The 26,972-nt window shown below is 36.4% G+C and overlaps 3 protein-coding genes across 11 annotated transcripts in view; 1 reads left to right on the forward strand and 2 right to left on the reverse strand.

The window, feature by feature from the left end:
* Positions 1-5,743, reverse strand: part of LOC124215281 (uncharacterized) — an 85,409-nt gene extending 79,666 nt beyond the window's left edge. For 2 of the 5 annotated variants that reach the window (XM_046618469.2, XM_046618470.2), the window contains exons 1-2: positions 5,189-5,738; positions 1,699-1,938 (exon numbers count right to left, since the gene is read on the reverse strand). In XM_046618469.2, the coding sequence (XP_046474425.1) occupies positions 1,699-1,938; positions 5,189-5,216 (268 nt within the window). In that variant the 5' untranslated portion in view covers positions 5,217-5,738. Of the gene's footprint in view, positions 1-1,698; positions 1,939-5,188 lie in introns of all 5 variants that reach the window. The other 3 variants (XM_046618466.2, XM_046618468.2, XM_046618471.2) reach the window with 3 other exon arrangements.
* Positions 5,744-10,350: 4,607 nt separating this feature from the next.
* LOC124214117 (uncharacterized) lies at positions 10,351-15,192 on the reverse strand. The gene is made up of 8 exons (XM_046616146.2): positions 14,566-15,192; positions 14,163-14,457; positions 13,198-13,340; positions 12,899-13,038; positions 12,774-12,815; positions 12,481-12,686; positions 11,905-12,375; positions 10,351-10,619 (listed from the first exon to the last, which is right to left on the reverse strand). The coding sequence occupies exons 1-8, from the start codon at positions 14,788-14,790 to the stop codon at positions 10,462-10,464; spliced, it is 1,680 nt and encodes a 559-aa protein (XP_046472102.1). The 5' UTR covers positions 14,791-15,192; the 3' UTR covers positions 10,351-10,461.
* A 401-nt stretch (positions 15,193-15,593) lies between these two features.
* LOC124214116 (serine/threonine-protein kinase 11-interacting protein) lies at positions 15,594-26,536 on the forward strand. 5 transcript variants are annotated; one of them, XM_046616140.2, is made up of 18 exons: positions 15,594-16,534; positions 16,643-16,939; positions 17,034-17,227; positions 18,010-18,331; positions 18,429-18,857; positions 19,008-19,086; positions 19,176-19,350; positions 19,445-19,577; positions 19,715-19,903; positions 20,288-20,377; positions 22,597-22,732; positions 22,942-23,066; positions 23,176-23,346; positions 23,533-23,723; positions 23,809-23,906; positions 24,084-24,286; positions 24,463-24,767; positions 24,884-26,536. In XM_046616140.2, the coding sequence occupies exons 1-18, from the start codon at positions 16,069-16,071 to the stop codon at positions 25,076-25,078; spliced, it is 3,798 nt and encodes a 1,265-aa protein (XP_046472096.1). In that variant the 5' UTR covers positions 15,594-16,068; the 3' UTR covers positions 25,079-26,536. The 5 variants fall into 5 exon arrangements, with proteins under 5 accessions (XP_046472096.1, XP_046472100.1, XP_046472098.1 ...); XM_046616144.2 differs by having other exon boundaries at positions 24,655-24,767; XM_046616142.2 differs by having other exon boundaries at positions 19,538-19,577.
* Positions 26,537-26,972: the final 436 nt, after the last annotated feature.

Here is a 26,972-nt window from a genome sequence, read left to right on the forward strand (position 1 = left end):
AGTTCCGGCGATGATTCCGCAGAAATTTAATACTTATATTATACCGGATAATAATTTGATTGAAATACCTTGTAACGGACTGTGCATGCGTTTTATATAGATGACAAGCCTCATGAATCGAGTGTATAATTTTCATTAGCTCATTCTCTGTGTGTATACACACAATTATAGAAAGTAGCCCAGATTCGGCATTATAACAACGTGAAATTATATGCAAATTGAAATACTATAACTGCTGCTATGTTTTCCCGCACTGTTGCTGCTGCTGCTGCATTGGTGGTGACGGTGTTATTACACCCGTTTATTATGGGAATAACCGGAATAATGATACCTCCTACTGCGAATCGTAAGGGGAGAATAAGAAGGAAAAAGAGAGGAAAATATTCAGAGCATAAAACCGACACGTTCGCAGATTATTCAGAAACTCGACAGAGATCTGTGTTTGCGATACATATAGGTACAGAACATAACTTTTGAAAGTAGTTTAATATCGCGAATACTCTCACGGTTTAACCAAATTCAAGGATAAATGTTACTATATCCTGAGATTTATTGAATGATATTCACACCATTTCTCAGTTAAAAAATGAGACCGACAACTTTGGAATCTGTTAAAAAACAACAGAGTTTATATTCGCTTTGAACGTTCTAATTATAAAACCTTCTCACAAGTTGTTGATGTCTTGGCTTGTGATAGCCGAATCCGATCAAATTCATCTTAGTTTCATATTATGTTATTCTTTCATTCGTTTTCACTGTCATCAGCGGATGTAATATTATTATTCTCCTCTCTCTTCCTAACTTTAGATTCACACGGTGAGACCCGGTCATCCTTAATCGAAACAAATAAATAAAAATATAATACAACGTGCAGTATAAATACCTAATATCTCTTTAATTCCGTGAGCTGCGCTCGAAATACGCAATAAGCAGGTACACAGAACACGCGTAAAATCCATTAGCGCGGAAATCCTTTAGCCCGTATATTCGTATATTTATACGCTTTAGTACTCGGCGAAGAGGATGAAGGGGAACTGAAGAGAAAACAAACCAAATGTACGTTGTAATGTTACAGCCAGTGACCGGAACAGTTAAATTTATGCCCACCCATGGGTCAACTCAGATTTGTGTGCTTCGAGCTTCAAGAAGCAGCAGAGAAGCGCATATTTTCTTGACTGCGTTACTTCAGGTAAACGACTCAAGATTCATTTCTTGTTACACCCGCATCAAATTACCCCAATATATACGCGAAAATATATTACGAACGACCGTAATCGAATAGAACAGCACCACGTGGCTCGATTTTTTGATTACAACTAGAAAATTCGCTTTAATTTTCTACCCCGAACTTCTGTCTTTATCAGTAAACGTTGAAACCTGAAAATAGTCAAAGCTATGTGGAATAAATAAATCTAAAAATAATTTCTCTACTCGGTAAAAAGAATAATTCCTCTGCACAATTAATTCAAATACCTCACGAGGATCGTGCAAGATGGAGGGCACTCGAGTAGAAAGTGCAGGCCAGTGCTGACATGCCGCATTGTTACAACAAAGTCCATCCTAGTGCCGAGCTCTGTAGCGGTAAACACAACATATGCCTGGACACGTGTTGCAGATAAATAAAGAGAGGGCTATATGCCCGAGGGGATTGGAAGGGGGATAATTCGTTGGCCAAAATAGACGAAGGGGGACACGAACCATTGGAGCGTGGATCTTCGTGCGTAGGTTGAAAGTTGGGCTGGTAATGGATCGCCGAGTGTATCTGCAGCTGCATCTGAGGAGCGTGGAAGCCGTAGGCCGGAAACCACGAGTTCAGCCCGAGTTCCATCCCCGATTCCGATGCTGAGGGTGAACCAGACGCCGTCGTCGTCGTCGTCGTCGTTGTCGTGGTTTCCTGCTGCAGGGTCACCGGTTCGCTCGTTGCTTCGTTCATATCTCCTGCGCAGCATATATGTACATGCATCATCATCACGCAACAAATTCTTCGACTCTGTTAACGAGTATGGTGTATTGTGGGGGTGATACTTAATGTCGTCGTTCTTGAATTTTCTTTGCCCTATGGGGTAAAGTAGTTTGAAATATATTTGAAGAAATATAATCAAAACACGAGTCTCCTATCTCAGTTTCATGTTCTACTCCAAGGCCTTTGAATTTTCCTATTTGAATAACAGTAAGACAAATTTTTATTCTTACCAAACCGTTGCGTCAAGCAATTTGAAACTTGGTAAATTTTTTACCTCTAGTTTTGTTGTTGCAAAAAAAAAAAAAATAAATAAATGAATTAACCGCGATGCACCAACAAACCTCTGTTATTCAAATAGGTAAATTCGAAGGCTTTGGGATTGAACTTATTCTCTGCAGGATTGAAATAAGAGCCTGGGCATTCGGTTGTACATTTCAGGAAAAAAATTATTTCGAGATTATTCGAGATATTCTGCCCAAAATTAAAAAATGACCATATTAAGTACCACCCTAAAGGGTACCTTTTACAAATACGGTGAAACTTAACAGGCTGAATTAGAGACTACGCATGCCCGAGATCACTGAATTCTATTGGTCGGCGAGATCGTATTACGGTAATATTTTCGTCTGCAAGGCGGGGAAGCCAACTCACTCAAAACATGGCATGAGATTTAAAATTCTTACGCGTCGAGTGGCGAATTAAAATTATGTTGTTAGAACGATTTGTAAGAGTCAAAATAGTCATCGGTCAGTTCAGAATAGAAGTTTGTTAAACCTGTCCGATTCTCTATAAACGACTTAATGATATCTGCTCAATAGAAAAACAAAAAATGCATCAACGCTCAATCGACTAACTACAAGTTTCATCATTTCCTTTCGGTATAAAAATTCAGCAATAAAGCAGACCAAAAAGATAAAAACAGTAGTAATCAGGGAAAATATTTTTATCGTGAAACGAAAGGCGATTTTATTTAAATCAACAGGAAAATACCCGAAGCAAATCAAATAGACTAAACGAACTATTCTTCTCTATATATGAGGAAAAATTAGGGAGTTTCGAAACTGAAATTGAAAGTAACAGCAAAATAACAAAAATCTCCCGATTTCGATATTCTACAATATTCAACGTTTTTTATCTCAGAATAAAGTACAATTAAGCATTTCATATGACTGAAATGCAAAGTTCGATAATTCTTCCATCTCTAATCGTAAGCTCACGATGTTTTAGGCAATGCATTATTCTACACAAGTCTTTCAGTATTCATGTTATACAAGATGCTTCTTTGATCGAACAATTCGGATGAAATGAACGATCAATCTGAAAAATTATCATATACTGTCACATTCAAGACAACCGGGTTATCGATTGATAATCGACTATCTATAAAACAGGTCTCATAAAGTTTAAACTTCGTCCTTCGTTTCATGAATTTTTTTTTTTTGCCAATTTCTAAAACTGTGTTTGCGACTAAACGTTGGAAAAAAAAATAAACATTAATTCAAATGAGTCTAAGGTCAAGTGATTTTATACACTATTTTGTGCATTAAGTGTGCACAAGAATTCCAAGTAAAGCCCTGACGTTTGTTATAATTTCTCTAATACATACCTTGAAAAAAAAATCGCATAGCAAACAAGATAAACCAGTAAAACCCGATTAAATATGAATCAGCATTAATTTTGTCAATTGTTGCGGAAACCTTTTCTCTTTCAATGAAGAATGAATTAGATACATCAACGCGGATTTCAGTTCGATCCCAATTTTACCGATTCGTATAACAATACGTCTTTACATCACATTCTACGAACGCAGATCGAATTATAAAAAATTGATAAAAACCGAGAACAAAATTTTGTCGCAAGCTCTCCTTTCCACACTGCCTTCCGACCAACAATATTTATTCAACTGGAAGAGAATTGTAAAAAAAAACAAACGAATAAAATCCGTGAAAAAGACGAGAAGCATCATATTTGATTGAGACTGATAATAAAATCTGATTAAAAATCTCCGATCGTAAAATCAGAAGACAGGTCTTTAATAACTGAACACGAATTGCAACGAACATCTGATTAAAACCGACAAATCTTTTTTCTACCCGCGTCTCACCTTACCTCTCATTTCTCTCTTATCAGCTGTGAAATATTATATATGCCGTCAGGCTGTCACCGTCATCGTTTGTCATCTTATCGTTGACGGGAATTCGAGTTGTTTCGGTTTCACGGTCAGGCCCCGGTAATAATTTAGACGCAACCGAGTCTCAATTGTTATCGAACCGATAATTTTTCAAGTCCGTCACAGAAGGTGAAACGTGCTCTCGAGTTTACCGTAACATCTCGGTTGCATGTATGGTCACAGGCACACGATGGTTATAGGTTATACTACACGGCTCAAAGCGAAGTACAGTTAAGCCGAATCTCGTGTAAGTATTTACGTATGTTTCGAGGCGAGAATATACACCCGACATATCCCGCGTGCATAACGTAGAAGACACGGAGATGTTTATCGACGAGAAATTGGTCGGAACAGTGCGAAGAAAAGAGTAGGAGGAAAATGCTGTAACGCGCGGTTGTTACAAAGCAACACGTGCGATAACAAACGAGCTTTTCGAATCGCGTTGACGATTGCGGCATCGTAAATACGCGCTTGTGCAACGTCGCCGGATCGCGGAAACCTTACGAAATAAATAACATCGAAGCTTTGCTTTGATTATAAATGGCAGGAGGACGTAAATCTGAACTTTAGAACTGACCAACGATCGACAATTAATTAAATTCTTTCTCGAGTTGGGACGTTCCGTTTGTTATTTTCTCACCAACGTGCAGCGATCACCGATCCGCGATCATCGCCACATAAGTCTTTCGACGATAACCCGGCAGCTTTTGAAAGTCTATGTATAAATATTCCTTCGCGCAAATGATTCACACAGGATGGAGTCGGATACAAAGTTTGACCGAACGGGGTGAAGTGCGCCGAAAATAACCATCACAGCGCAACGGCGCGACCGAGTTTAAAAAGAAAACAAACGCGAATCGGCGAGACATCGATCGCAGCGATTTCAACTACCGTTCGACGCATCGAATACGCTTTAATCAATCGCGCTCTAGCCGGCAGCGGGGTGAATAACGCGAATGCTTAACATGAAATTGGGCAGTGTTGGACGATCGGCGGGTGACGCGCGTTTTAGGAGCCGATGTAGATATCGGCCGACAAGCGAACGTGCGTTTTACCTGCTGCGTTCCATGCATCGAGACGCATTCCTCGGCGTGTTTCGTAGGCGCGCTACGTGACCGACCGCATCGTCGGCGCAGATCCGGGGTGGGTATGTTTGTATTCACTTGTTTTCAGGGTACAGCTTCCTCCTCCACACTTGTTTTCCGCAAGGCATGCTACGTGCGCTGCCGGAGTGGCACAAGTGCGCGGATACTGGCGTTAAATAACGCAGGTAAGTGTCGCACCTCACTCACGAACAAACGGCCATATTATTTTATTATCCGCGAAGCACAAACCACACCTGTTGCGATATAAATCCCTGGATATGCGACGAACGCGCGACTCGCTCCACGAACCATCGCCAGCCGTCGTGGCTGTCAAATGCGTCAAACAATGAACGTAAACCGAAGAGTAAACTCGGTTTACTCTACGGTAAATACTAGAACAAAACTGCTTTCGCCTCCGAGCCGACAGCCAATCCCCTCCGTGCCGACTGCACCACGTGGTCATCCCTAAGCCAATTACGGTGCCGCCTCGATCCTCTGACAGGTCGCCACACCGAGTCGCGAGCTCTCCGATGCAAAGAAACATGCTTACGTTCAGCGGAGTCTGAATGCCGACTCCCGTTGCGCCTTGCGGAGTACGGAGAGAGCCTCCGGCGCTTCGCGACGTTATGCGGCTTTCTTACCGCGTTGCCGCTCTGCCCACCTTCGTCTACGCGCAAAATACATCGACAATCTTCTCCGGTTATCCGGACATCCTGATACCCTCGAAAACTATCGCAAGTTGTTGTACCGTTTTTCATTCTTCTTCGCGTCCTATTCTCTGTTCACCATATGAGATACCTAATTGGACCTTCAAAGAACTCGCGTGTTCGTTCTGAATCGAATTTCTTGATTACGCTGCAGCTTTATTGCTGAAGTATATGCTGTTATCGGCCTGTCAACGAACCGCGGAATTCCCAATGCGAACACGGTTGACGATATCTTTTAGTCCCCGATTCGTCAGAGAATACGGTTTTTCGATGCTTCGGAAATTAGTCGCGTTGTAAATCAATTTTACACTATTAACATTTTTCAACTTGTACGAATTTTCATGGCTTGTTATAATAATAAAAATAATAATTACTAGGTATTGTTCGTTAATGTTCTCTTGTACTGACGGACAGAGGTCTTGATGCATGTACCGTTTTCATTTGACTGACAATGAAACATATTGCAGATTAATTTTTATCTCAACAAGTATCCCTAACATTAATAATAAGGCTTCATCAGTCATGCATTCAAGACTCATCTCTTCGAGAACATACTTGATTGATCTGGTATGTATAGTGTCAGTACCTAATATGTATGCTATTAGGCCGATCATCAGTCCTGCTAAAGACTGATTGTGCACGGTTTACATTTCAGTATAATATAATGGATATAGATGAACAAATAGAAGAAAATAACTTTGACAAACTAAACTTATACTTACGTCGTATATTTCTAAGTTTCAAATAAAGAAAAAATGGGTGGGGGTAAAAGACTAGAATGACCAATTTACAGAAGGACCAAAATATCTCATTTTCAAAGACGCGAAATTTAATTCGGGGGATTATCAAAATGTGTAAAATCCAAGTATAAAAAATTGAACATATAGAACGTCAAAATACGGAAAGACAAGATGTTTAAAGGCCCAAACATAGAAGGGCAAAAGCTAAAATCTGTATACGATATTATATTATCGAGACAAATTCTAAGGATTTTACATTTTAGCATTATATATTCCTTTTACATATTCTTTTTATCACTCCATAATTCAACTTTCTACATTTATAAATTCTATAAATAAAATTTTCGCATCCTTAAAAATTCGATATTGTGAACCTACTAGTTTTGATTATCCTCATTTTTCCCCCCACCCGAAAATATTCGGGTCCGTTACAATTATTTTCGATAAAAATTGCTAAAATTTTTTAGAAATTGCAAATAAAAAAACTATATCGTATTTTATAACTTTTAAACAATGAACCGATTTCAATTAAATTAATTGCGTAAAGACCTCGGATGAGAAACTTCTGCAAGAGGTAGCGGAGAGAAACGCAACTTTTATACCAATAGTTCTGGAGTTGTGAAACGAATTTTTGATGCGACCTACGTGAAACAGCGAGATTCGGTCTTTTGTCTGACTGGATGTACCTCAAACATCGCAATTTAAGATATAAAGTAGATGGAGGAGATGCAAAGTTTGAAAGCAATAGTTATTTCAAATTTTATCGTGGTATTAGCTATTCGTATTACAGGCCACACGGTTCGAGCTTTGCATGCAACAATATGAGGATGGTTCGAACCAAACTTTGTTCAAAACATAAAAAAAAAACTCATAAATAAAATGGCGCGTATGTTATATTTAGAAACCCATAAAAACCATCCCCTCGGTATTCTTATCCATCGATATTTTATCTTCTTTTCGAGTCACTTCCACGGGAAATAACCGCGCGTGCTCAAGGCAAAATATTCATTTTTTCTCGTGAACCACACCGTTATAATGGGATAAATATCTGCAAGCATAACTATTCCTATATCTATGTTCGAAAGCCGGAAGAGTTTGTTTTCCGTTGAAAGGTATTTTTATTCCCTGATTACCATTCGCTGACCCCTCAGGCTCGTTAAGGGTGTATGGATTTGGTAATCATCTGAGAAGCGATAAATATTACAAACTATGCGTAATCAGAGAGCGAACCTCTCATCTACCGCAATGAATACAGAGTGTGATTTTGCAGGAAAGTAGCGGTGTAACGTTACAGCAGCGAGCGCGTTGAGATTGCTGCCACAGAGGAGCTTTGCATGTGAGATACGAGAAAATCGCTCGGAATATCCGTACGAGTACAGGTTTATTTCATTAAAATGTACATTCATTCACAGATAGCATTTACCAGCTGCGTACCTATATCCACACGGGTACATACGCGCACGTTGCTGTTGCGTAACAACTTATACTACGGACCGGAAACTGACCGCGAGGTGGTCAGTATGTATATGAGGATATTCGAGGTCGTTGAGCTCGTCGGTCGCGTACATCAGAGTGCTAAAAATTGGGTTTGCGATAATGATTGTAAATTTATCCATCGTCGTTACCTCATGTCAGCACTCTCAATTTGTAAACAAGTTTTTCTTGATACGACTTGTACGAGTATATGATCGATTATTAGACCCTGCCTTGTATTCGCAAAATCCCCAATTTCATTCCGGACTTGAAATTATTATATTATTATTATTATTGTTGTTATTGTTATTATTATTATTATTTTGTTTGATAGCAGCGATATTCTTTTATACTTTTGAACGCTACCAAAGAAGGAATTTTAATTCACTCCGTGGTGAATAATTAATAGCACAAGACACCGCAGCCCTGTGACAACATACGAAGCTACTGGCAGACGTATGTTATATACCTATATATTTATCTACACGTTCTTAGAGAGGATCCGGTTACGTCCAGCCTACCGATTAAGCATCAAGCAAATGGAGCAGAACAATTCACAGTGGAATATGCGAGGCACCGAATCTCTAACGATAAGGCTTGGAGAAAAAAAATACATACGAATGCGAAGGTCGTGTACGCACGAATTGAAGTGATAATTAAATTACGATGACCACGTGTGAAAACGATGAAACTTTTTATCTTTATATTATACGCGAAAATGTATAATTTAGAATAATACTGATACATATACACTTTTTATGAAAGCTTCATAATCAGTATAAGTCACGTTTATCTACCGTATACACAATAAATATTTGCGAAATTTCACGTTAGGACGGTATATTTTATGTCGTACAGATTGATAATTACCTATGCAAAACATACCCGAGATTGCCGAGACAGTATGAATTTTAGTTGGCACTATATTCTAGACTATATTATTGTATTTATAAATAAAAGCGTCTGACTTCTTTATCTGATTACCATATTTAACAAAAAATCATTATCATATTGTAACAACGATAAGAAATGGCATGGTGTAACGCATTCCGTAATAATTAACGAGATGCGTGATTCAATCTACGTTGAAAAAAATACGTTTTATAAGTTTATTCATTTTCGATCTGACAATAACTTATCTTCATCGTTACTAGATTCACGTGATTCGCATGCGGTGTTGCAACGGCATCTTTACCGTGAATGTTTTTTTTTCCCGCTTTTACATTTTTTTTTTTTATTTTACTTCGATTTGTTTGGTGAGGGTTGATCGTTTGGGCATTAGTTTCACTCTCGCTGGGACACGCGTTTGACCTTGATGACTTCATGTCTCTACAACCAACCAGAACCGAGTAATATTTCTTATAATATTTCAATTCGTCTAGATTGGCTGGTATGACGATGTGAATTTTTTTCAGATAGTAATACTAATGCTGACTAAAACCTCGCAGTCACAAATTTTTTGAAACATTATTACTTTTACATTAAAATATATACTGAGAAAAAAAGTTTTTGCCATGTTATTTCCAAAAAAAACTTCGGTCACAAAGCGGACTATCTTAGAGTTTAGGTAAACTCTGTAAAAATTTGGCAATTGTTTTTGAATTATTTGAAGTTGACTTAGGAGGTAGACGGAAAAAATTCGTCAACAACCAAAATAAGGGCCACTCTAATGCTCAGTTATGGCAGACCATAGACTAAATAGTAAAATATGCGGCGGCACGAAAGCTGGAAATAATAGGATAATTTCAATTTTTTTAAATCACAGATTATTATTAATGTGATTCAAAAGTAACACTTCTACTTGACTGGTTTCTTTTTTCAAATGTCGTTTAATTCGGTTCAAAATTGGATAATATTACGTATATTGACTCGACGCCACCTGTAAGAGGTCAATATACGTTCTGATACGGCAGCATCGCGGAATGAAATACCATCGAAAATGGCTGTTTCGATTCAGCCTATCCTGTATGTTCCGCATACCGACCAGACCGTGTTTTTTCAGCGCCCTCAAATTCTGCAAGATTGCGATTATTCCGTTGCGCGTTGACGGTAGAGTTTTTTTTCTTAGGGTCTAGATCCAGTCTTAATAGACCATACTAAACTAAGGCTTACACAGCTGAGTTCGGCAGCTGCATGTGCTTCAATTTTCGATACCTATTTTCGACAGATAGCTAGTGGAGAAAAAGAAACACCCGAGGGCCGACGCTACGTTATGAAACTCAAGTTTATGCAGCTTTTACGAACAACACAAAGAAGATATTGATCGTAGAATCCGTCAGCTCACACTTAATGCGTTTATTATGTACAAAGTAAGCTGCATAACTCAGATTAAGTAAACTGGAGCAATACAGATGTAAGTTAACAGAAAATAATACAGACAGTGTGGTAAAATTCGTCCAGTTACCGCTAAGCTTGAAATCTCCAAATCGTTATCACCGTCGCCGTGACCTCGATCTTGTCCATCGTCGGGTGAATCATCGTCTGAAAAATAACAAAAAAGACGCTACATTAGTATTTTTAGAACCGCAATTCAATGGTAGAAAATTTCTTTCAATTATTAGTTAAACACTTCGATTAGTCTTCACAGACTGTTGACATCATTATCTATTGGGATGCAATATATGGGAAATAGCCACGTTTCCGTCGATTTGGTTATAAGAAGATCGATTTGGTTGTAAAAGTTACTTTTTGACCCAATTATTACTGTATAATGTAACTATATTGTACACTATTGTATATAAACTCAATGTAAAAGATTAAGAGCCTAATAACACTCGTGAAGTTTACTGTGCTTTGATATTTGCGTCATTTAGCTCAAATGATCACTTGATTACTCGCATTGGGGTACCACACTGCTGAGCTACATTCAACATCTGATGAGTCCCAGTATAAATATTATCATCTTACAAAGATTGAACCCATATTTTATTTAAGATTAATGGGCAAAGATTGAATTCAATAAACACAACTTGTTCATTTGGTTACAACTGGTTGTACAAAACTGTGTTATATTGGGATCATGCGAATGTTTAAACGAAATTACGAACAGATCAATGATATGTTATCTAAATTGAACGACATGCTTCAATTAAATTATGCACATGGCGTAAGTATACATGGTTATATAGAGAGATATCGGTATGAAGGGCATGAATTCTCTTCATCTATGTAAAATATGCAATACTATCCAAGGTTTGTTCGAATAATTTCTGAAACGCAAGTTTTCTGCGTGGCTCGCATTTTTCTTGATCCGCTTGTCCCACATACGGCTTGTTCATTTGTATCTGTAAAATACTATACCTATTATACTAGTCAAGTTTAGGATTTTTCTTCACACACCAATGAGAAAATGTTTAACTTTTCTTCACAACATAATACTAATGTCGTAGCACTTCAATTTCATGAAATTTATAATCAACTACATACTTCAATTTTCTGGTTTAGGGAAGTGAGTATAGTCAGCAAAAATTATCACTGTGTTTGCTCACCATAATTAGAATACTGTGGTGTTCCTTACAGACCAGTTGAGCCCTCCACCTCTTCATACTCTCCTGCAGGAATCCTTGTAGGTGGTTTATATTCTCTTTTAGAAAGTACACAACACTTCGTGGGGGTTACTTCTGGCGAACCTGGGTGGCCTTACATTGCTCCTTCCAAAGCGAGTCTTCCTCATATGTAGATTATGAATTCGCTGTGCTGCGGTCGCCAGTTGATCCCACACCAAATTCACACAATATCTAAAAATTATTGCGAATCTCATACTAACCATAGTCACCAAACTCCTGGGCCTCCGTGTCGTCTGAATCATCATCCTCGTCTCTGTTCAATTCACCATCATCATCCTCGTTCGGGTCGTCAGTCTCGTCTTCTTGATCATCGTCTTCATTGTTATCGCCAGTATCATAATTATCGGCATCATCAGTATAATCATCATTATCATCATTATCATCATTCTCATTATTGTCACTATCATCATTATCATCATTATCGTCATTGTCGGCAGTATCGTGATTATCGTCATTTTCGGAATTATCTGCAGTATCATCATTGTCGTCATTATCAGCATTATCGTTATCACTTTCAGCAACAATTTGAGCTTCCGGAAATGCAAGCTCTGCATTTGTGTCTGGAGTTGGACTGTGTTCTTCCAAATAATCGTAGCTTGAAAACATCAAACGCCTACGCAAAGGGCTTCTGGGATTCTCAGATTCGATATCAGACAGATATCTAACACGTCCTGAGGCAAAGATTAGTCAAGGATCAGAAACTCGTTCTTCATCTAGGATCCCAATAGAAATAGTGATCGCCTTGATCAACACAACCCGTAGTGAAAATTACTTACGCCCCAGATTTTCCTGATACAAGTGATCGGATCGATATTTTGATTGGTGATTTTTTTGATGTCGTGAATGAGTTTTACTAGAAGACCTAGCACTGTCTTTCTTCAGATTAATTAGGCAAGGTGCAGATTCAATTACGCGAGTAGCTTTCAAGATGCCATCTTCATTCCGAACAATGCAAGTACACCTCTTAGTGTCTGCCGGGCAGCTAAGGGAAATAAAATGTGATATCATTGAAAACACAATTTAATAAAATAATATTTTACTATTTAAAAATACTATATAACAAACATACCAAAATGAACCCGGCCCAATACAGTCAATGGCTGATTTACCCCTGTAATATTGGAAATTAGAAAAATTTTATGGGTAAAGATTTTTATCAATTGTACAAAGAATTTGTATCAATCTCGTAATTACGTTAGCTGATTACGGCATATCGCGGTCGCTGTTGCGAAAATTCTACCATCACTATTTTCACAAATTGGAGTAGACCAGTGGGACCAAAGAGACGTTATTTCGGGGGGAATCGAAGTCCATGGGCCAAACTCTTCGCAAAACTGATAAGTAATTATTGCCCAACTTAAACTCCAATGGTAAGAAGTAAATACAACTTGCACCAGGAGGATGTACGTACTCAATAAGTAGAAAAAAAAACCGTCTGCACACGATTTGCTTAGAATCAACCATTTTTTTGAAAATGAAGTGAAAAACAGTACCGGCTGTTTTTCATGACATTCCGGATCGCATTGCGGAGAATGAATTCCTTTAATTGTCGTAGCACAACATTCAGCCACTCCGCATACTCCTCGTGGTGAACAAAGAGATTCTGGTAGGGGTGTACGGAAACAAGTTGGAAAGCCTATGTTAAAACGATGTAAAATAATCAGATGTTGTGTACCAAACCACAAGTCATTGAACTAAATTCAGTTTTGTTGTCACGAAAAATGCAATGGCAATATTCATAGATCGGCTAAAAGCAACTATGGATAAATTTAAATATTTTTGAAATTGCAAATTTTTGTGACTCGTAAAAACGATAATTTTTTAGTAAAATTAAACATATTTAAATATGCGTGATGGTATTGATCACCAAGACCACCTAGACCAGATTCAAATCGGAGAAAATTGTTTTGATTCTTGCAGTACTTTACGTGAAGTCATTTGTTAAACTGCTCTTACATATTTTCGATTTCTGCGGTACTTTACGTCGACCCACTTTCGAAAATATTTTTATAAATTAACACTAATGAGAATTTCAGAACCAGTATAAAAATGTATGCATTTTTCAAATTGAATTTTTTATACTTTTGCCAGAAAAAATTTAAAAAGTTTCTTTACGTTTTGCTGTAAAATTATGAATTCTGAAAACTAAGATACACCTATTCCGAAACTGGTATCTACTGTAGTTACCTATACAACTTTTTGGAAGAAAGTTTTTGATATACCGATCCTCCCCAATAAAAATCACTAATAATACTATTATGTTGCATTAGTTTCTTCAGGCTTGTAAAATAGCGTAATCGTATCATTAAGGTCTGTGAAATGTTTCCATTTATGAATATAGCAGAATTGAATTTTGATAAACACAAGCTCAATTTTCTGTTTAAAAAATCTGTTCATTATTACATTTCATGGAATGTATGAACACTTGATTAAATCGTAATGAATTAACAGCAAGAACCTTCAGTCGGATAAAGTTGTTGATTGGCCATTGGTATGGAGCAATTGCAGGGTTTAGCATATTCAGTAAGCAGTGTTACGTCACATAATCTTCTGTGAACACGTGCGCTGGTATTAGCCGATGGTATAGCTTCCGTGAAGATACAGTCAGACTTTCTCCGTCGCATCAGCTGATCAGAACACAAAATCCAAGAACGAACAGTGGCACATTTGCATAGACCGAGAAAAAACTCGCCGACTTCAGAACTATCAGCAATTTTTGACTTCCTTGGAATATTCCGAAGTTCGACGAATAACTGCAAGGGAAATGTTGGTGGGATTAAGGTAAAGAAATATTTGAAAATAGTTCTACTAGATGATAGAAGATTGGATTAAGGACAAAGTACGTGAGAATTAATACATACGGCACAAAATTCTTCACCAATTTCAACGAACCCACACTGTTGGAGATGCAGCTGCTGGGTCCAATGCCCAATGTTGTAGCTTGGATACTCGTCATTTCCTTGTGAAACTGAGAGAAATAAACCCCATCCAGGATCGTTGTCATCACTTTTGTCAATGTCATTCAATCCGATGGTTTTAACGTAAAATAAGATCACAAATATCATCAAATATGTAAGTATAAACATAGCCTGCTAGTCATTGGTCGCAGTTCCCGCCGGGAAATTCGTGACACGGACGTCAGTCAGGTTGTCACCAGTCGCCCAGAGAGACAGGTGGTGCCAATCAAGCCAGCTGTCAAAACATACACTGCTGCTCTCTCTTGAATTTTTAGTACACTCATTTTTCAACATATGAAAAATCAATCGATCGACCACGGAGCTTATATATGAGGAGAATTATTGACATAGGCTTCTTGGCTTTATTTGCGATCAGAAAAAAGGAGCCCGATCATTTTCTCACAATATTCTAGTAAGGATAGCGCTCGCTGGTGACATAATGTCAGATTCATGGCGTCCGTTTGTTATTGTTTGTATCACGTGATCGCCACAGATCGCGGCATTCCGCTTCTACACCTGACACTAGCAACGCCAGCGCCTCTAATGTAGAAAGATCTGGCTGCAAGTGTATATATATAGGTATATCAGTGCGCAAGTGTAAAGAACGTAGAGAGCGGTAAGGAAGGAGTCAGATGTGTGCAGATGTGCCTGGCTACAGCCGCTGCAGCGCAGCTTTTCGGATGAACCAATGGAAAAGTTCCGCGAGTTGACGTGAGGCGCTGTTTTCAAAACACTTATTAAATGACATTTTCAAATCTCAATTAAATAAAGTTGTGTGTTCCATTGATTAAATCTATCGTTAAAAAATTTGGAATTCAAGATATTTTCATTTTACTACGTTAACAGCAAAGAATCCTCTGGTTGAACCCTTACTGCTAATCAGCGCCATTCTGGTAACTTATTGAATTACAGTGTGATGCCTTATGGCGGACACTTCCACTTGAAAACTCAGGTGACATTGTCCTCATTCCATCTACCATCCGTAATAAGTCGAGAGGTCCGAGAGGTGTACGAGTACTGTACAGTGGTTTTGTAGAATAGCGATAATACTTCGTTAGGAATGGGAAGAAAGGAGTCACGAATGACGTACAAGCGACGATAGAATTATTTGACACGTCCGCCTTTTGCAACGATTAGTTGTTTGAGGTTATGGAATTATATAACAAAACTTAAAAAGACTACATTGTTATTGTTGTGACATTTGGTGATAGTAATTTTTATCGTTTCCAAGTATGCTAGCATTTTTAATAATTTGTCATCGGTATTAGCCCGTAATGATTGACGGATGTTATCTCCGTAGCAGAAGTTCCTTTCCACCTGTGAAGATAATGATATTTTTAAAAATATAACCTGTTCATCGAGGTTACGAAAGCACAATTGAACAATTCGAGTAACGTAGGTAAAAAGATGTCTGCAGTTTCATACAATCCTCGGGATATGCCTGGTAGGCAAGAAATAATAGAGCTTGCGAGACTCTTGCGACAGAATGGTGATAAAGTCCTAAGCGCAACAAGCAAATTATCCTTGTCAACATCGCTTTTGAACAATTTGAACGAAGCGTTTACTTTAATTGTTGACGAAAATGAAGACTTGGAATCATCGTTTCGAGTATGCAATAGCTCAAAGATTGACATATTCAGAGACCTCAAGTTTCTCCATGACATCGTACAGAAAACGACCAGCTTGAAAATTACCCACAGACCCAGTGATTGTAAAACCAATGTCGATATAACAAAATTTAGACACTTAAAATACCTTGAACTACAAAAAGTTTGCATTGAATCTGTCCGAGGATTGCAAGGGGTCAGAGGACAGTTAGAAAATGTTGTATGTGCCGGTGGCAGAGGTGTTGGTTCGGTCGGAAGACTGCTGGGTATGTTCGGAAAACATAATTTTTTCTACACCTCTCATTAGCAATCGTAACTAAGAAACCAGAATAAATTGAATAATACTTATGCATTTATTGTATCTCCCAATATAGCTGCTTGTGGCGGGGATGCGAGTGCAGATTTTGTATGGGGATCCTTAAAATCTCTGATATTACCTTACAATGCATTGGCCAGAATAGATAAGTCTCTGGAACTAGCGCCATGGTTGCAAACGTTGGACCTGAGCCATAATTTAATATCATCGGCAAAGGAAATAGACTGTTTGCCAAATTTGAGAAAAATCAACTTGGGATATAACAAATTAGAATCAGTACCAGAATTTAGTAAGCCTGTGTTCCACAGCTTGCAAGTTCTTGTATTGAAGAATAACTACATAGAGAACATTAGTGGTGAATAAACAATTTGGAAAAACCTTAGATTTTATGAAGAAATATTTACTCTGCTGATATTCATATGAGTATAATATTAATCACATTTCTTTAGGACTCAAGGGATTGGAATCTCTCTCCGAGCTTGATTTGTCGTATAACTGCTTGACAGATCACTCGGTATTGTGGCCCTTAGAGAATATGTCTGCACTTTTGTGGGTTTCCTTGGAAGGAAATCCTCTAGCTTTTCATCAAAGACACAGAATATTTTCTATCAAACATTTGCATCCAAGCCTAGCATATAGTAAGGTATGATAAAAGATTTTTCATTATTATTTGTTACGTTGACTAATGTTATTCTTGGATATGAAGGTCAGAACTCAAAACACTTTTTTATAGTGTTAACGTTTCAGCCCTGATGGGAGCCCTCCTCAGAACCAATTTATTTAAACGATCTGTCACGAACAAAAATAATAAAATAATGTACAACTCCCTTTTTTAACAACTCCTTTTTTTAACAACTCCTTTTTTTTTGTTCGTGACAGATGGTTTAAATAAATTGGTTCTGAGGAGGGCCCCCATCAGGGCTGAAACTTTAACACTATAAAAAAGTGTTTTGAGTTCTGACCTTCATATCCAAGAATAACATTAGTCAACAAGTCACCAAGGTCAAGAAAAAATTGTCTTCATTATTTGTTACGTTTGGAGTCTTCGATCTGGAACACAGTTCAATATGTACTTCGTAACGCCTGTCCGATCAATCGTTTTTCCAACTACTTCTACTTTAAATATGCTTTGTCTTCACATGTGTCAACATCCCCAATATTTGGATGCACCAAATTATATTAAATGCTAATTGGTACAATAAAGGTACCAACATTAATGTTCTTGGAATGCAAAATATTAACTAATTGCAAAAAATTATTGGAAAATACTTCTCTGGAAATTTAATTTTCTCCAATGTAAAAAATAGTATACGTACTTAATTTGTAAGAAATTCACATAATTTTCATCATGTCAATTCTGAATATGAATTTAAAATCTATACTATAAAAATATGATGGTGATTTTGTGTTGTCTTTTTGTTCTAGTTTATACTGGATCAAGTACCACTCTCTAAAGCTGAAAAGCAAATTGTCAGTGAAAATCGATTGTTCTCAATCAGATCTACACGCTCTGTATCTGGTGATGATTTAGCATCATTATCGAATTCTATAAGATCTGATGTTACATCAACTTCTTTCGAGACAATGATATTCAATGAATCTCTGACTCAGAGCCAATGTGCAGATGTAACGAAACACGAGCGTCCAAAATCTCGAAAAAAGAGAAACATAACAGACGCTGTCATTACAGATATTGATCACAGTAAACAAGATGGCAAGTTGGATTCCAGTTTAATTTCCAACATAGGTAAACGCATTTGCAAATCATATAAACGTGTAAATCATTATTTATTCATCTTTTTCCATATGATGTAATAATAATTCTGTCACACTTTGCGAAACAGAAGCATCGACAGAGCACTTGGATGTCAAAAAACAAGTGGAGGCTTTGCGTGAAAAATATGGTGAAAATGATTGGCTGCATGAGCAGGCTGGGACATTCGTTCAAGATATTATGGGATTGGAACGCTCCTCTGGTCCCCTGCTGTCTTACAAACCAGCTCAAACCTCTGCAAATACACCAGTCGATGTACCAATCAACGACTCAGCTTCTAAAAAGTTGGATAATTCGAGCGCAGCTACAGAACTTACTGCCGAGCCCTTGATAGAAGCAAAATTTAAGCAAATAGATGAAGATGACAATGAATCCATTGGTGTAGCAAATGAGAAAGACGAAGAAACTTTGGACAGTAATAATTTACTTGTAAATGAAATTGTCTCTGTATCCACAGTTACGCATTCTCAACCGGAGCCTGCATATGACGGTGACGAAGGTGAGTCTATTTCACAATTTATATGTGCATGATTAAACACAAAATGCGATTGTGATACAAGCAGTGTGGTATTAAGATAATAAAATTACTTATACTCGATTTTAATACAGAATGAGTATTGATCAACTATCTGTATTTTTCTGTGTTTAGAGAAAGGCGATTTATATGTAGTGCAGAAAAAGAAGACTGCAGATGAAACTGAACGTTTATTTTTGGTAGTCACACCTGAGTATGTTAATCATCCTACAAATTGGTGGAATTATCTTCAATCAACTGTTTATTTAACTTTGTTAATCTCAACCATTTTCGATATTACAGTGATATAAAGGAAAAAGATGAAATGACGGGTAGGGTAAAATGTCGCTGGGCAACCAACATGGTTCTCTCTTGTGTAATGGGTAGAGGGGATGTAACAACTGTCGATATTATTTTTGACACAACTAAAAGAGATCGACAATATAGGACTTATTTCATGGAACCTAATGACGCTAAGGTATAACTTAGACACGTACTAATAACGTTAAACATAAAGCAATTCTTTGTGTTGATATACATAATAATATCTCTATTTTGAATTGTACTTGTAGCAATTGGTAGCTACTGTTAGTGAAATAATAAACGGACAACAAATAGCATTAAAAGTTTACAAATGCATAAAGTGCTCAACTCATTTCTCGCAGGACGTAGATCGTACAGCATTGGCTTCAGTTTTTATATCAGGTGAGCTCATGTGCAATTGACTATCTTTGGATTTACTTTTCAAAGCTGGAACTGCTAATGTAACAAATGGATTAATTTGTTGTCTCAAAATATTAAAATGTGCTTAAACAACTCTGCTAATCTATGACTTGGTTCAGATTTGAAAGGACCCAAGTGCCCTACATGTGGAAGCAGTTTTGTCATTGAAGAAGATGAACTTCTGACTCCAGAAGTAGATAAGCGTGCTGCTGTTAAAGGAAAAGATTTCAACGAATTATTGCCGGAACACTTACTAGAACCGCCAAGTGATATAGGACTGCAACATTCAGAATCTCATTCGAGTATTGGTGAGTCTTTCATACACGAACTGATAAGCTTTGATTTAAGATAGCCAGTATTTTGTGCACAAAACTCTTATAACCAATTAACTTTTTCACTAGCAGAATTGCAAAAATTGAGAATTGAAGTATCTTGCTTATCATTTTTTTTCTCACAATCAGTATTGGTTTATAATTTTTAAATATTGTGTTGTTAGATTTACGTAGGAATTAGCTGAATTTTCTGTAACGTTCTCTTTGGGTTTTTTTTATTCTCATAGCAATACCATACAAAAATGATCCACAGTTGACAATCTTTTACGAAGTTGTTTCAGAATAAACTTTTCCTAAACTGTTGTTATGTAGTGCTTTTAATTTGTAGTACATAATGTAACTTACTAATCCCTGGTGCAGGTGCCATGGAAAGTGACATGCAAATTGTTCCCAGTTCTATGGTGTACCCTGACTTCCACACCCAAGCCCAAGCCAAAGTCCAAGTGCAGTGTAAGCTCTACCTAATCATAATAATGCATATTAAATTTCACCCTCCTGCCCTTCGCTTCTGGACTTTGCCACTTTGAAGTTGTTCATCTGTCAATGTTTTGTGCCTCCAAACATCTTTTTGAATAACATCACAAATTAAATGATTGCGGGATTTTAAGATATAGATATTATTATGAAACTTCATCATAGTATAAATATCTGAACTGATGATATATATTTAGCTCTGCAGCCCTGAGAAACAGAACGAAAAACGAAAAAATTACAGTGAGCCTATAGCCATGATACATTCAAACTACAAAAATTCCTACAACCCGTTCTTATTGATTTAAGTTATATTTATTTCAATTCAAAATTGAATTATCCTTAAATGAATGGAATAAATGCATATAAACTATACCTATTCTATTTCGATCCTCTTATCAATTTTGATGTATCCACACATTTGATATATGCTTTGAACAGATAATACGATAATATGACACATTTTTTCCAAATCCACATTAGGAGGCAAGGGACAATTGTTTCTTTGTTTTTCACTTGATATTTACTACCAAGAAGACTAGGGTAGCTGCTTACCTCGAATTACTAGGATCATAAATGTGAAAGCTAGATATTTCACCAGTTTCAATAGTGTCGTTGCTTGGGAAATTTTAATGAAAGTCACTTTTGCAATTTTTCATAATGTTATGCATTTGTACGAGTCATCCAAATCAATCCTACCTCATGTATTATACTTTCCTTGGTTCCTCGGATTTTTTCACACATTTTCTTTCCTTCTTTGCTTGGATTGTAGTTAACTTACTTCTGACATCTGCAAAAGATACGCATTTGCATTGGAACTATGTAGTATCTATGGAATGCATACTTTTATAAAACCTGTTGCTATTTCTACAATCTTTATAATATCTTTTATCTATGAAGTCGAAAATGATCCAAAAGGTTCAGGGCATTTGTATATACATATTAAACAGAGAATTAATTTTTAGAATATCAACTCTGCCTTACATGCTTTGAATATAATTTGATTAATTAATATAGTAACCTGATACTTGCAATTTAGATATTCAAATATACCACAATCACAATTTAGTTTCGCTAATTTTAATTCTCAGGGTTATTTTTATGCAATATTACATAACCATTAGTTTGTCAAACACTGTTCACATCATTCATGTCAGAAAATTATTCGGCCTAAATGCAACATAATTTCAGCAGTTGACCACTTTTTCTTGGGCACTGTTAACATTGGTTCAAAGTATGGACTCCTAAAATGTTAACAAAATGCTCTATTTAATCAATTCTGTTCAAACAGAAATTTCCTTTGCTGTGTGTTTACCCTATTCTGTGCTATAATTTCCAAGCTTGTGGAATACATTGTGGATTTTACAGCTGAATTCACAGCAGCGCTCAAATGATGCCTACTGTATAGAATGACATATTAATCAGTTTTTCAAGTAATTAGCCTTATAAAAATTTTTATACGACAGATAAACTTTTATACAGGGTGAGGAAAAAGTATGGAAACTCCTAAAAATCTCTCAGGATTCGGTTAAAACAAAAATTACCAAGATTAAATATTACGTAATTTTTAACAACAGATTCAGTCGTGACCTTTGATTTGACCTTCCACCTCATCTTCAACGTAATTTTGAGATGAACTTTCTTTTTTCAAATGTGAACCCTTATTTTTGGTGCCAGAATTCTCAAGAGTGTGAAATTTTACGTCCAAATATGTGTTAAGGTCTAGGGTCAACGTGACCTCTATGGGTCAAATAATGGTCAACATTATACTTGGTAACAACATCGCGCATAATTTTGAGAATCCGCATATCACGCAAAATGTTTCACACAAAAGTTGCCAGGTTTGGTCAGGATGATCTAATCTGCTTTTGAAAGTTGATCTTGAAGTCAAACTTCAAGGTTCACTATTCTTTGATGAAAGTTTTGATTTTTATTAGTATTTCGATAATTCTTGACATTTGGTTACATATATTATGCAATACTATTCTATCCTAGCTATAAACAGAATTGTTTTCGTATAATATTTGATTACTGTACGACATAAGAGCAGACCTGATGTATATTTATAAAAATTACATAGAATAATTGAAAAATTTTGTGACGGATGTAAAAAATTGTGTTACATTTACTGTCAATGTGTGAATGTCGATAATTATTTCACAATAGGAAATATAAGCAGCTTATTTTTCTAAACACAGGCTCAGCAACTAGTCTAGATGACTCAAGAGAATCAACCCCGTCAGTTGGAACAGTGACAAAAAAATATGAAAGTGATATTGAGATCTTGAGCAATCCAAGTCAAAGTAGTATTGAAGTATTGGACGAAAATTCAATGTGAGTATCGAGGAGTTAGTACAGAGATTTATAGTCACAATAAATTATTTTCAATAATTTTTCGACTTACATCTTGTGCTATCCCACATTGTAAATCAAACGTCAGATACAGCTTTTATTAGTTATAGCATTAAAGTAGTCTTATTTCATCTGGCACCTTTAAAACTTGAATACACAAATATGAACTTGATATTTCAAATTTCCCCTAGATCCAGCTCAACGCCGATTAGAAAAAGGTCATCAGAAGAGAGACGAATTGCAGTAGTTCCTTCTTTGTTAACAATTCCAGACGTGAATATTTTACCTGCAGGTTTGACCGAAAGCAGTTCTTCTGGTCAGTACTAGTCGAATATCGTTGAATGAACAAATTGATAAATTGGAGTATTGCATTTTGATCGATTAATTAATAATCTACCCTGTGATGTCCTCATGCTTCCTAACAGGTTCCTTAACCGATAGCGTGTGCACTACGTATGAGAATAAACGTCTAAAGCCTGCAGAGTCTAACACTAAATTGATTACAAACGCATTGAGTGGAAATGGAACAGATACGATGGTTGACCAAAAAGACGCAACTCCTCAACCTGTTACCAATCTGAGTTCTATTCTCGGGGGTAAATAAACTAGAATACTAATTACTAAGAGTATGTGCAAAGTAGTGTACCCCAAAGTGTTCAATAAAACCAGTTAACATGGTAGTGTGATAGGTAAATAATGAAACTACGTGAAAAATGCAAAAACGGTTCAATAAAAACTGTTAAACTTGGTAAATATGATCACGAGTGTTATTTTGAATCCAGGACTGTTATCCAGTATGAAAATTGGACCAAGTAAATTATCATCACCCATATCTGAGACGGATCCAGCATTTGTTGGCAGTAGTATCCAGTACTCGTATACAAATTATAGCAGCATTGATCATAGAGTAAAGCTCCACATTATTCTGCATGTTTTCGAACATCCACAAGAAGACCTCGTTCTTCTTCTTAAAGTGAGTAATGAAGTTCGTTCATAAATTTGTAAAGCCATTGAATTTTCGGATGATTTTCTTTAATTTCCTCTGCTTACATCTGCAGGCAGACATATTAACAAAAGATATGTCTAGAACGATTCCAGGATGTCTTATTTTATCTACTTCTAAGGTTTACCTCTTGAAGATTATTGGACCCGAAGGGTAAGTTTAACCTCAGCTTTGTATCTCATGGCAAATTTGACGGATAGAAAAAGCCATTTTGTTAGAAAATAAAAAGACGAAACATGAAGATGTAAACAATAATCAACTCTAAATCCATTTCGTTCTATTCTATTTAGTGGGTGTAAATCTAAATGTGTTATTTTTCATCACCAACAGAGAAGATCCTCAGAAATGGCTACAAAAAGAATGTAGCTGGACAATGGATAGACTTCGGACATTTGCTCCATTACCTTTTAAACAGGGAATTCTAGTTGATTTTTATCAACCTGGTACACTTGAAGAGGCATCATCAAATACAACTCTAGTGTGTATTCTTCAAGATTTTCAAAGGACGTCAAACTTCCTGTCATATCTCACCGGTACTAAGCCCCTTGTTGAACTCTTTAAATGCTAAGTAACACAAAGCCAATCGGTATTTTATAGTGATGATTTGTGTTAAAAATATTTTTTGATTAAAATGAGTCCAACCAACATCTGCATAGAATTAGAAAACTCTTAGTCAATAATGACTTGGATAAATATCTTTGATTCACAGACTTGTTATTGCCGGATAGCTGTGAAGTCAAATACTCGGTTCCGCAACATTGCACCTCTCGATTAAACGATCTCCTCAAATTTTCCAAGAGTCATCAGGATGGGGATGCACTTCGCTTGCTCGCTTTATTTTCTCGCTGTACAATCAAATATGAAAATCAAAATACAATAATTAAAGTTGCCGGATTGCTAGTGACGATGTCAACATTGTTGGTAATGGAGGACAATATGCAGTGGCTGATACCCCAAAGTTCGGAAAAACCTGTAATTGTAGCTGAACAGGCAATGAGCAATCTCATTGAAGTGGTTAGTACATTACTTACACCAATAAAATTTCATTCATTGGCAAGCACATGCAATACTTTATTTTTCATTACTTTGTAATACATCATATTCATGAGATTGACACTTCAAATTGCTAGGAACACAATGGCACTTCATTGACTCTGAGCTATTTGGATGAGGTAGCTGGTACAGAAGAAACGTGGATCATTGAATTTGTATCGTCAGGCGCAGTTGAAACTGTTATAAATTCAATCCAGCCACCATGGGAGGATCTTTTTTCTGTCCCCTTGCAGGTAACCCATAGAACACCACTGAATACTCCAAAAACGTAAAAAGGTAGGAAATGAGATAGCAAATGAAACTATTTTATTTATTTGTACAAACTAAACAACCCCACTGTTATAGCTACATTTATTATTAAACGCGGAAGGGTTTCAATAATTTGGACCTGTTTCATGACATGGCCTAAAGTACTCGTGTTTTTTCTCCTATAATGTAAATTTTAAGCACTTTTTGTTTACTGCTGAATTATAATTTATCAATTGACGTATTTTTACTCATAGCAGCAAATGTAATATCTCGGTAAAATGTGAGAAGTTTTTCACTAATCGATATTGTTTATGAATTTTTAGTGTGTTATCGCCAAAAAGTTATAACTGGACTTGTTTTATTTTGTCTTAGATCAATTTGTATTGTTAATTGTAAGATGTAGTAGAGAATTCATGGCTGCAGATTACATCCATATAACTTTTATTTGTGTAAAATGACTATAATCCAGTCAACGTTAGTTTGTAAATTAGTTCTTGTGTATTATATTTTAATTTTAGGACTATATTGAATATATTGCCACTACTTTCGTCAACACTTATTTTATTCAAATTAATCGTTTACGTCTTGGTTCGCTGTATGACTTTTTTTCTCTAAAATGTAACGAAAATTGATATTAATGTATAATCGTGACACATATCGCTCAAAATGTAGATATAGCCTGATGAACACCCAACAAGTATGCATGTGGTCATTACTGAGCTGTGATAAATACGTATTTAAGAATAATTGATATACACACTAAATACATGCATACTTATTCACTATTTTAAACAAATACTAGATAACACGGTATATACACTCCGGAAATTACTGGAAAAAATCTGGAAATTTGCTGGTACCTCAGGGTACTCATCAAAATTTTATTTAACTAACGCAAAATTCACTTTCAATAATTTCGAATTCGAAAAAATCAAATCAGATTCATCGCCCACAGAAACTCTGTTTGCTTTGGTTTTTTGATTTATTATTGTAAATTAAAAAAATTTAAACGAATGGAACAAAATGATATTCTTGTAGCCCATGTTTTGTTAAATTATTAGTCGATCATTAATAGAAGACAGCTGCAATGGATAATCTGTGACTAAATTGAACTTCTCTCTTCTAATTTGAATTAATCAATGAATTCTGATCGACCCTGGGTAAGAGGTTCAGTAATACCAGTAATCGATGTCACGGTACCAGGAATAAAATGTCCATTTAAGAAATCCGAGAAAAACCCGGGATTCTTTTTTCTGTTTTCAGTATACACCGTGTAAGATGGTACTTGTGTGTCGTCAGTATTGTACAAATTATGCCTCTGTTTAACTGAAAATGCAACCGTTCATAAGTTAACGATATTCTAATGTGCTGAAATAATGTAATATGTTGATGAGTGGTACGATAATATTATGAGATTAATATCTCTGCTTACAGAACTAACAAATTGTATAATAACGTTGAATAAATACTATTTTTATATACATGTAGTAAATAGTTGACCAATTTGTCTTTGATTTAGTGAAGCTGTTCGCTCAAAACGAGCTGATTTAAATTCAGCACCCTTAAGCACACATAAAGAACGTAGAGACATTTAACGAGGCATCTATCAAGATGCAGTCATTTATTGCGCATTATACGGCGCCTACCGTTTCATGCCGAGGGTAGTAATAGCGGGAATGACGTACTACTTTGTGTTCTGATCATCGAGTGGTCAAGGTACCACTGGACTATTCTAATATATTCCAATCCAATAATATCGCTGCTTACATAGTGATCCACTATTTTGCATACTAATAATAGGATGTAAAGCCATTTGGTATGCGTTATCTCGCCTCGGAAAATGTCGGGGGAAGTGGGGCAATCCTCCCTGAAAAAAATTATTCATTTTTTCTATAAGTCGTCTTTTATCCGTCTGTG

The sequence above is a fragment of the Neodiprion pinetum genome, chromosome 3, assembly GCF_021155775.2.
Source record: "Neodiprion pinetum isolate iyNeoPine1 chromosome 3, iyNeoPine1.2, whole genome shotgun sequence".
Classification (NCBI taxonomy): Eukaryota; Metazoa; Arthropoda; class Insecta; order Hymenoptera; family Diprionidae; genus Neodiprion; species Neodiprion pinetum.